At 41.0% G+C, this 12,041-nt stretch overlaps 1 protein-coding gene across 1 annotated transcript in view; it reads left to right on the forward strand.

The window, feature by feature from the left end:
- The window catches only part of MAP1A (microtubule associated protein 1A), a 315,944-nt gene extending 305,985 nt beyond the window's left edge, over positions 1-9,959 (forward strand). Inside the window, exons 6-7 of the mRNA XM_075345871.1 lie at positions 3,132-3,364; positions 4,798-9,959. Of these exons, the coding sequence (XP_075201986.1) occupies positions 3,132-3,364; positions 4,798-4,953 (389 nt within the window). The 3' untranslated portion in view covers positions 4,954-9,959. The remainder of the gene's footprint in view (positions 1-3,131; positions 3,365-4,797) is intronic.
- Positions 9,960-12,041: the final 2,082 nt, after the last annotated feature.

Consider the following 12,041-nt stretch of genomic DNA (forward strand, 5'->3'; position numbering starts at 1 on the left):
TTTGGAGCTGACACTAGACACCAATCAGTTAATCACAATAAGCTTTAAATCTTTCCAATATGACTCTCATGCTTAATCACAACTATTCAGCCAAAATGTAAAAAAACAATAATTAGCAAGTACTCTGCAATACCAGCATTTAAATGATGAAATCTCTGCAAAGTACTGGCTGTCTGTCCGATGGTTACCGCTGCAAGATGTGAAATCAAGTGGAAGAGTGTCTGGACAACCCTTTAATATATCTAGATTACAGCCAACAAACATCACTCTTAAGGCCCAGTCACACACAACGACTTACCAGCGATCTCGAAAACGATGCGACCTGATAGGGATCGCTGGTAAGTCACTGGGAGGTCACTGGTGAGATGTCACACAGTCAGACCTTACCAACGATGCAGGAACGATAGAGGTCGCAGTAGCGACCTGTATAACGATCTCAGCAGTCACTGTGACCCTGTCACACAGTGTCAAACACAGCAATGTGTCCTGCCCAGCAGGACATCGCCTTTGAAGAAAATGGCCTGGACCATTCTGCAACGACTAGCGATCTCACAGCAGGGGCCTGATCGCTGGTAGATGTCACACATAACGAGATCGCTAATGGGATCGCTACTGCATCACAGAAACTGTGACTCAGCAGCGATCTCGCTAGCGATCTCGTTATGTGTGACAGTACCTTAAGTGAGGGTAATGTTGAATATACTGAAGGAACATTTATGCTTCTATACTGTGGTGTCATTATAGAATAGAACAAAAGTGTTGTTCAAGATTAGAAATCTGAAAAAACAGCACTTGTCCCGGAATAAAATCCAAAAAACATTTATTCAACGGATCAAATACATCGAAAAATACTTCCAAGGTACAGAGCATAGGCTAGGAGCAAGGCAAAATGTTTCTGACCTTCGTGGTCCTTAGTCTATAAGATCAGGGGGCTGGTCAGGAACAGGATCAGGAAGGCAGCTTAGACATCCTCAACTTCAGCGGTAATTCTGAGATAAATGATAGCTGGACCCCACTAGTCTGAGGGCCAGTCTAGGAGCCCCTGTCCCCCGCTCTCCCCGATCATTGTGACACGAGCTCTGCAGTGATGATTCTCCGTTCATTATTCAAGTGACCGATGTAGCCAAAAACTAACCTTAGAAATTATGTTTACATGTGCTGTATGTTACCATTATGGTCACCACTGTTGGACTACTGAAGCTCTGGAACTAGAGAAATGGGAATTTTGTGGATTAATGAGAGTCTATTGGAGCAATAAAGGACTATTTTTAACATTCTCTACTCTTGGACAAAAAAATTCTTTAAGGCAAAGGAAGCTTTTTAATTCTCTTCCACTTCCGTAATACAGGAAGGGAAATAACAATGAATCACAAAAAAACCTAATCACACTGAGTCAGGGAGTCGCTTACACTTTCTCTAAGTGACCGTATCACCTTATAGTGACCATATAGTGCTCCGATAACAGTTGAACCTTGTTGTATAGAATTCTGCATAAAACTGAAAGTAAAGATAGAGTAGCATTGGCCATAGGACTCTTGGGGGTACTCTGCACGTTGCGACATCGCTACTGCGATATCGTCGGGATCAAATCAAAAGTGACGCACATCCGGTAACGACGTCGTAACGTGTAAAGCCTAGATGCGCCAATAAACGTTCGCAAAGCGTCGTAAATCGGTGATCTGTGTAGCGTCGGACATTTTCATAATGTCGCACCAATAGGAGATACAATGTTGTTCCTCGTTCCTGCGGCAGCACACATCGCTGTGTGTGAAGCCGCAGAAGTGAGGAACATCTCCTTACCTGCCTCCACAGCTAAGGTGGAAGGAAGGAGGGCGCCGGGATGTTTACGTCCCGCTCATCTCCACCCCTCCGCTTCTATTGGCCGCCTGCCGTGTGACGCCGCACGACCCGCCCCCCTTAGGAAGAAGGTGGGTTGTCGGCCAGAGCGATGTCGCAGGGCAGGGAAGTGCATGTGAAGCTGCCGTAGCGATAATGTTCGCTACGGCAGCTATCACAAGATATCGCATGTGCGACGGGGGCGGGTACTATCGCGCTCGGCATCGCTAGCATCGGCTAGCGTTGTCGCAGCGTGCAAGGTACCCCTTACTGAAAGTATGTGTCAGTGTATGGGGGCCGCGTCTTTGAACTAAAGTGCGGTATATCATTGGTGCCATTAATATTGTTGGATTAAAGTTATTATACAATTGGCTGCCGCATCACTTAGTAAGCAGTTGCCAAACAGTAACAAAGGCTATTAATATTCAACAACCTCTTAATACAGGATGCATTGGTTGCACAAAAAAACAAGCACGATCTTGCGCTTTCACAGTGAGGGGGGCCGTGGAGGGCTGTGGGACCCCGCTCTGCATGCCAGGATCCCACAACCTGGAAGTTCAGACTTAACGTTTAGTAACAACTTGGGTGCTTTAGGGTAACATCAAGGAGATTTATCAGTATATTTGATAAGGTGTTATTTAGAAAAAAAAATCATCAGTCTGTGGTTGTGTATTGTTTTCATGAATAAAAAGGGTCTGGCAACCCCAGGCTGGTGATATGTACTCTTTAAAGCACCATTGCAGCGGTCTGTTTTTCTTTATTTCACCACTGGACTGGTGCTTTGAATCTAAGTCCCCTGCCCTAGGTCTTATACTCACCCTCTGGCAGCTTAGTCAGATATTACATCACAAGCTCTCAATGTAACTCTACAAGAGCCAGAAGGAGGCTTCATAGACTTGCATTGAGTTGTGACCTCCGCTGCTCTCCATGAAACACTGGAGCTGTCGGCAGGTCACAAATTGCCGGAGAACGACCATAATGCTGCTGGAAAAGGATGAATGCAGGTGAATATAAGACAGGTGGCAGGGAACTTACATTTAACACTAGAACTACTGAGGTAGTCATTTTGACTACTTTGCACTATGTATTTCTATATAGGTGTCACGAGTCCAGTAGTTCTAGTGTTAAACAACCACTCAAGTGCTGAAATAAAAAAAGAGCTGGAGTGGAACTTTAAAGGAATACTTATTTAGAATAATGCAACCATCAAATGGTTATTATCCTAAAAAAGTTCCAAATTATAATATATATTTATAAATATATTGCTTTTAATATGGTTCATATCTTTCCCATAGGAACAAGCAGCTCTAAATCCAGCTCTACTATTCCTCCTGGCCCACCAGTGTATGTGGATTTGGCATATATCCCTAATCATTGCAATGGCAAAAATACTGATCAGGAGTTCTTTAAGAGAGTTCGAGCTGCATATTATGTTGTTAGTGGAAATGACACAGCCAATGGGGAACCTAGCCGAGCTGTACTGGATGCACTTTTAGAAGGAAAATCCCAGTGGGGAGAAAACTTGCAAGTAAGTTTGATTTTTACTTAATGCAATGTCTAAGAAAATCTGCTTAAGGTTTTTTTCCCCTCAAATTACATGTATCACCACCTATCCACAGAATAGGAGATAAAAGTAAGATCATTGGAGGCCCCACCAAGAAGACCCCTACAAATAACTATACCAGAGATCCAAAATCCCCTGTTCTTCTTCACTGTATGACCACTGTGAGGAGGACTTTGGGCTTGTTCACATGCTGCATTTTTTCCAATTTTTTTCTGCATCTTATTAGCATATAAAAAATTGCAGTGTTTTACAGTAACAGCAAACTGAATGAGCTTTCTGACAACTAGTGCATATGCTGCTTTGTTTGTGTATCCCCGCATGCAGTGGGGGTTGTCAAACAAAGCGTCATCATAAATGAAGTAGAAAATAAAGCACATCGATAGTGTAGTTAGGGAATGATAGGAAATGTTGAATTCAAGTATATTAGGAAAGAGTTTAGATTATGACATTAAATAGGTAGGGACTTGGGATGAATATAAATTTGTGTTTCAGACCACAACTTCCATCAACCTGGCGATTTTGAGTTTCAAAAGATTTTTTCATCTCTACATAGCATTTGTAACCGTATTAATAATGTGCAGTTCTATTGCTATCATGGATGCCATTGCTGAGCAGTGTTGCCAATGGAATGGCCCATTGCCCATTGTCATGCGCTGTTCAGCTCTGCACTCACTGATTTCAGCAATGGTGTCGGAGCCTGTTCACATTGCAGAGTCTGACAGGCAACCTGGTTTCTCTTCAATGCTCAGCTCTGCTGGGTGTCGGCTGAGTTTTTTCCACTGCTCCCAGCTGTGCAGGAGTTCATCCTGTTTGGAGCAGTGTGTGACTCTTCTGATAGTCAGGTTGCTGATTACCATACACAGTTGGTCTCTCCCTATTTAAGGCTGGGGAGTTTGTTAGGAGACCGCCAAAAAGAGCATCTGCTCATGCTCTTGCAAGTATCAGGTGTCCTTGGCGATCCTTTTTTGGTTACCTGTGATCTGTTGCTTGTGTGGTGTGGAAGTGTCCGTTGGTGTGCTTTAATTCCTCCCTGATATTTTATTTTCTCCTGTGCTTTTATTGTCTACCCTTTGTGGTTGTTTGCAGACTGAACGAGTTTCAGTTCTTCCCCCTGTCCGTGTTTTTTTGGGAGGACGGTTATTTTGGTGTGTCCTGCCCACCCAGGGTGCAGGGGTAAAGGTCAGGGTGTGAATAGGTGACAGGCACACACTGGGGGCCCAGACCTCACTACCCTTAAATGTACCTCTGGGATAAGGTCAGCACAGGGATCTTAGGGCCAGTTCAGGTCTCCCCTGCTAGCCTAGCCCACCTGTGAAACCCATGACTACTATGGTCACTAAATGGTCTGTTCTTGTATGAATATGCAACTAATCATTTTTTTGTATTTCCTCCTTTAGGTGACATTGATCCCTACACATGACACAGAGGTGACACGTGAATGGTATCAACAAACTCACGAGAAACAGCAAGAACTTAATATAATGGTGTTAGCTAGCAGCAGTACTGTAGTGATGCAAGACGAATCCTTTCCAGCATGCAAAATAGAGTTTTAAGCATCATGGCAGCCAATAACATGTCCATTTGTATTTTGTGTTTAGGTATGTGTCCTGTCACAGCCCACTTTTCTTCCCAATCTAATTTGTACCCGTAATGTCAGCCCTTCCAAAATCATGGTTGTTGGAAAAGATGAATTAAGTAGAACTTTTACGGCATTGACGTCTTACATGAAATACAAGATACATAACGCTTTCTGAATTTATTGAATTTATCTATTCCCTTAAAACAATTTGCCCCTTTTACATTTACATATGACATGATCTGTTTAATACCTCTTGTGTTTCCATACCCTGATTGTGAGAATGCAGAAAAGCTTGTATTGTTCTAGGCATATGAGGACTGTGTTAGGGCTAGACATTTACCAGCAGTAAGACGCCCCCTCAGACTTCTCAGTAGACAATGTGTTTTAGGGTACAGTATATAAGACGAGACGGCCGTGCATTGTGGTGGTGGTGTAAATAAATAGCTTATATATTTTACATTAATCTGCTAAATGAAAATTGCACTTGTAGATCATAACGCAAAGAAATGCTCTGAAAGTAGATTACAAGCAGATTAATGGCATTTGTAACATAACAGCAAAGCGGATTTCATGTTCTGCAACAAACCAAAGTATTTACGGTTGTAAGTGATGAACGCCGGTATGTCTGCACAGGAGGTACGACTTATGTGGAGCTTTGATTCAATTTTGTAATCACCTTTGCAGGACCAAAAAGTTGAAAGTGTGAACGGTGCGGACCTACATGTCAAATTAAGAAAAAATGGCCACCCTCTTCCAGAAACAGCGCCACCCATGTCCGTAGGCTGTGTATGGTAGTTCTAGTATTGATGTTACTTACATGGAGCTAAGTGGAATATCACATATAGCCAAAGGACAGAAGTGACACAGTTTCTGGATGAAAGCAGACATTTAGATTTCTTACAAACCCTCCATAACGTGAGATTTGGAGAGTTTTATCCCAATGGTGCATTTACACATAGAGACCATTATTCAGAAATTATCTAATTAGCTTCTTCTCTACAATAATAGCACAAGTGAAGACTCCTTTGTGGTATAGGGAACATCAGATTGGACTTTGCCATGATGGAAATGATTTATGTAAAATGTTCCCATTGTGGCAGCTTTGTGTGTAAATGAACATTGGGGATGTCATACAACACTGGCGCCATCTTTGTGCACCCTTCTGACACTTGTAAGCCTGGTCCTGCACTAGTTGCGTAGTCAGAGCAGTGAAGCAGAACCTGTGCAGAGTTAGGGAGTGCGATGCCATCAACATACATAGTAATGCAGTCTTCTTCTATTCTCGGCAAAACTTACACCAAAATGTTTCCAACATACACTTGCCAGGTTGTACAAACCCTTTATTAGATGACTTTAGATTAATGGATATTACCACCCACCATGGTATAATTGGAGAAGAACAGTGGAATTGAAGAGGGGATTGATGCTAAATGTGGACTAATTGGACTGACGTGTCCCAGTGTCAATAATGTTATTTTTGCACAATTATTTGTCAGCTTCCAGAATGTAAAGAATCAAACCGTTTACTGGTAGCCTCGCTAGGTGATTGCTTGCTAGCTTACGTCTTCTATCATAGCGTCCCCATTTTTGTACATAGCTTAACGCTAACCTTTTGCCGTTGCTTGTTCTTGGATTGGCTGTTGGAAAATCACTCCAGGTACATGTTATGTACATCTCTCCTGCTCAATGTAAGCTGTATGGACTATAGATCAGATCTCTTATTTAGCCCCTGTGGAAGCTGCTACACAAACACTAACAAGTTACAACACTTTTCTTTGTCTTTTTGTTTACATTGTAGTTTTTGTTGGCTGCTGTAGGCAGCAATCTGCCTTACAAGAAACACTTTCTGATTGCTGAACAAAACCATTACATATCAATGGTGAATTCTGCTGTCTAATTTATATATTTATTTTTTATTATCAAAGCTTAGCTATATGTTATTAATTTATGGATCTAACCGTACACATGGTTTGTATTTTATTCTGTAGATACTTAGCTGCATTTTAATGAAGTAAAATGTAATGATTCAACCACTGGCGGCCACGAAAAGCCGGTGGTTCGATGTTAGAAGTATTGTGTTATACACTGATAGTAGCTTTATACATATAACACACTGCGCTTCAAGGGAATCGTCGTAGAAATAACATAGTCGTTACTTAATACTAGATATAGAACAAAATCTATGTAGGTATAGAAAGAAATGAAAGGTTTATCCAGATTTTGCACTAGTGTCCATAGTCAGATTAAAACCCTTGCAGTTTTGCACAGATCAAATAGCGTCCTTTGCTGAATACCCTGGAGTTATAATGTACTAATCTCTAATTCCTTCTCATAACCAGGCCATCTTATAGAAAAAGCAGAATGATATTTTATACAATTCAATATTTAATTCTCCTAAGAGCAAAGTAGAAAGAAAAAATAAGGGGAAGGGGTATACAATCTAGAGAACCTTACAAAAGAAATTACATACTGTATGTTACCAATGGAAAGCAATCAGATTTCTATAATTTAAGAAAAGTCACCTATTGTTTAAAGTAAATGGGTTGGTTTAATGAAGATGACCCCTTTAAAAATAGAAGTTGCCCCAGTGATCTGCTGAAAGTCCAAGACCCCTAAGGCCCCTTTTACATTGTGTTCTGACTTCCGTTCAGTGGTTTCATCAGAGCTTCCTTCGGAACCCCTCGCAAAACAGGTTTCGGACGTATGTGCCGATGGGGCCATTGTCTATAATGATGCAGACAAAGTCACTGTGTGCTCTGTTGTGTACCATTTTCGGGAGTATACGCTTTCTGCAGGTGGACACCCAGACATAGTAGACTGCATCTGGGTATCCGCCTGCAGGAAGCCGTATACACCCGAAAATGGTGCAAGACACAGCACATGGTGACTTTGTCTGCACCATTATAGTCAATGGCCCCGTCGGCGCATACATCTGAAACCCATTTTGTGAGGGGTTTGGATGGAAGCCCCAATGGGATCACTGAACGGAGGTCACAACGCAGTGTGAAAGGGGCCTTAGTCTTAGCAATCCACTGCTGCAGGGTATATGTTGTATTACATTGCAGCCGTCTAAATGAATACACAGACTGGCCATCCCTGAGTGGCTGTTCGTTCTGGCTCATAAACACGGTTTGGGGTCAAAAGCAACAAACCCCTTCTATGATGTCCATATGCTTTTCTGGTTTATAAATGGAACCAAGCGTTGATTGGTTTCGGTGCCCCAGTGACTCCTTCCTGACAGTGGTAGTTTTCATACCACCCCCCCCCCATTGTGTCAGTGACCTCTAAATTACGTTCATGTGCTTTATGGCTGACAAGTATTGGTGACGTGTTTGGCGTTGAGTGCCTGATTGTGGTTGTGGTGTGATTGTAGTTGCTTATTATACTGGTCTTGTGCTTTAGTAACACGGCACTATGACAGTAATAGGGATGTTGTGTGTTGGAATGGAAGTTACTTCCATTAGCCTATGTGATCGGTATTCTGTATATGTCTACATGACCCAACAAGCCAAAAGTCCAGTATGTTTCTTTCAGATCCAAAGTAAAGTAGTCAGAAATGAGATGACTTAGGACATACTTTGAATGTATGGAGGATTTATTTGCTACGTTCAAGAACCGTCTCTTTCTGGAACGGTGTTGTTTGTGAATATCCAGTCTTTCTTTTACAATCCTTCTTTCATCAGGCCCTTATTTTTCTGTGCTGCAGACGCACATTTTTGGTAACTCTACATTATATTGTTGTACAGGAATGGCATGCATTCTTTATTTGGATGAAGCAGAATCATAAACGATGCATGCGCTTCTCTGTATCCCACATTCCTGTTTTGATGTACCTGTGTATATGTTCCATTTTTTATTCATGTGGATGTTTGACCTACAAGCCCCATCTACTTGCTGCAATGCTTGTGGCTCTGAGCCAGCTACATAGGTGCCTAGATGCCTAGCGCACTCATTAGATGACGACCCAAAAGGAACACGCTAGAGCACAGCCATTTCCTTCGCTCACATCCATACGAGTGTCTAGGCAGAATAGAAATGCACTAAAAATTGAGATATGAATGTTGCTATTACTTTCTATAACTTGAAGTCCACAATGAAAATACTAAGAACAGAATGACTGCGTTCACTTAGAAAACTGCCTTGCACATGACAATACTGAATGGAAAATTTTACACACAAAATGATATTTTAAAGAAGAATGTAACCATAGTTCTTGTACACCTTTTCATCCCTATTTGTGTGCATTAAACAGTTAACTTTTTGGTTTCCCTTTAAGAAGCTTTTCAACATGGTCAAATGACAATAGTTTACCAAATCTAGCTTCTCTTTGCTGCCTTTTGATGCATTTTGGATGTTCTGTAGCATAAAAGCAGAAGGCCAAACCTTGGCCCTCTATGTCTACACAAAACGGAGGCACCCAAGGACAAGTCACCATCACTAAAAACCTCTGCCATCGACTCGGCCAGAGACGCTGATGGCTATTAGAGGGCAGAGCCTGACCCTTGATGGACTGCATTCACTAACAGGTGTCACAACGGATACAGATTACCTGTAAATCCATTACTATCATTACAACATAACATATAGGTGATATATAAAATAGAAACACGTAAAATCAGCTGTTGCTTGTTTCTGCATGTAGACTACAGGGAGGTATATTCCTGTGTGTAATAGATAAAACTAAAAATAACTATTTTACAACTATATAAAAAGTGAACATGTCTTAATTGTATTGAAAATTGCAACCTGTATTCCTGATAGCTTCTTTCTACGTTGGATGTTGTATAAATAACCCCCCGACTTTTCATTCTTTCCTCTTTATGTTCCTCAGCGTTACTTATAAACTTGTTTCCCAGAAAGGTTTTGTTTTGTTCTGTTCATTAATTTCCTCTCTCTGTGTGCAATATTCTGTCCTTCTGAACTTCTGTACATGGAAACGCCTGATACTCTAACAATAAAATTACATGAATAGATCAAAAATGTGTTTGCCTTATTTTTTTTACTTTTTTATTCTATTTTTTTTACATTTTACAATAAACTTGTTTTCAGATACCATGCATAGAAAATCTAACCTCACTGACAGCCCACAAAAAGAAGAATAATGTCTCTGTAGTTTAGTCCGTAGCGCAACATGGATATTCACGAGGGTAGGGACTGCAGACAGATTGATGTAGTGGTCACTATTGCTACAAATATATTAAAAAGACTGACCCGCACATCCAAAGAGGTGTGAACAAGTGCTAGCTGAAAAAACATTATAACTACAAAACACATACAGCTGCACACTAAAATGCTAACAATGAATAAGGGAACTCTAGTATTGCAGAAATATTTGAAAAAAAGAGATATTTAGCTTATGTATTGGCCAATGCATGTGAGCCCGGTCACCACGGGAAGGTAATCTCTATATACCGGGAACCTAACACAAAGGCCTCTATCTGGGGTAAAAACCTACACGTCTGGGCAGCTAGGCTCCAGCTATAAAGGGGAATGCATTTTAGCATGTAGCTGTATGTGTTTTTTAGTTATATGTGTTTTCAGCTACCACCTGTTCACACCTATTGGATGTTCCGGTCAGTCTTTTTGATATATTTGTACTGCATTTCTTTCTGATTGAGCACTCCACCCCTTTATAGCTGGAGCTTAACTGCCCAGACTTGTAGGTTTTTAGCCCAAATAGAAACAACTGAGTTAGGTTCCCGGTATATAGAGTTCTCCCTTGCCGTGGTGATCGGGCTCACATGCATTGACCAATATATAACATAAATATCTCTTTTTTCAAATATTCTTATAGCAGTAATCCAATACCACAGTTACCTTATTCATTGTTAGCATTTTAGTGTGCAGCTGTATGTGTTTTGTAGTGGTCACTATTGCTGACAATAAAACCACCTACATTCAATCTGTCCTGGATTTATGTCATATCTTCAGCAGCGCAATAACAGTTCCACATCCACTTTGTTCCTGATCCGCTTCGGCTTTTTAAGCGCGTGGACTACATGCTTTAATCTGGTTGTGTGACACACAACCCAATAAGGTGAGCACATTCCCTTATTACTTTTACATATCTGTTGGGTATGACTCTATTGCGCATTTTCCCTTCAGGTGTTGTTTATTGCTGACAATGATATAGAGAGCACCATAGCTGAGACTGTTATTGGGCAGCGTTAGCTGTCACTGTTGGACAGACATAGAATTTTATGTGTTAAAATGGGTGCCTAAGTGGAAGTATAAGGGGAGCATTATAGCCCATGCAATTCTTCTCAGTGTATTAAATATCCTTTTCAGAGAAGATTAGGGCTTTATTTCTAACTACTGGATATGGCAATCCAAATAGTCAATATCTACCCTTAAACGAGCCTTTCCATATGACTTAGGGTAAGAAGCCAAACCAGACACTACATTTGCAGACAGTGTTTTGGGGTGTTCGCCCCTCATCAGCGTAAAACAAGAGAGGCCTCTGACTGGAGGTCTAAGGAGGAATGATTCTCCTTGTTGAGAGAGCTCTGGGAATTTAAATATGCAAATAGCCTCTTCAGAGAATAAAAGCACTTCAACTTAGTGTCACCTATTAGATGACCTAAAACTCAAAATAGACCCTTGAGGGAACCTTCTCACATGACTTAGGATAAGAAGCAAATCAGTGCAAAGCAGAAGATCTGACTTGGCTAGGTGTGGGGCCTATGACTGGTTGTGAGGAGTAACGTTGAGGATAGAATGTGTTAAAATTCAACCTAATTTACCATTATTTTTTTAGATAGGACTCATCTGAAGACTTCCAGTTTTGTTGTACCCAATCATATTAGCTTGTCTGGGGCATCTGACAAATATATATAAAGTAATGTCTAAGATGTAACACTGTGGTTATTATTGCTCCTAATGAACTAATCAATGCCTCAAACCATGTCAGTAATAACCACAAGCCATTTCATTTGGATGTCCACCTTACTGAATTGATAAGGGTAGATACCACCAAAGGAAAGTTCATCAATAAAGAAAGGAGCTGTATAGGAAAAAGTACCTGCCTTTAACTCAACAATATTAATAATAAATGTATATTTC

The sequence above is a fragment of the Anomaloglossus baeobatrachus genome, chromosome 4 (genome assembly GCF_048569485.1).
Source record: "Anomaloglossus baeobatrachus isolate aAnoBae1 chromosome 4, aAnoBae1.hap1, whole genome shotgun sequence".
NCBI lineage: Eukaryota > Metazoa > Chordata > Amphibia > Anura > Aromobatidae > Anomaloglossus > Anomaloglossus baeobatrachus.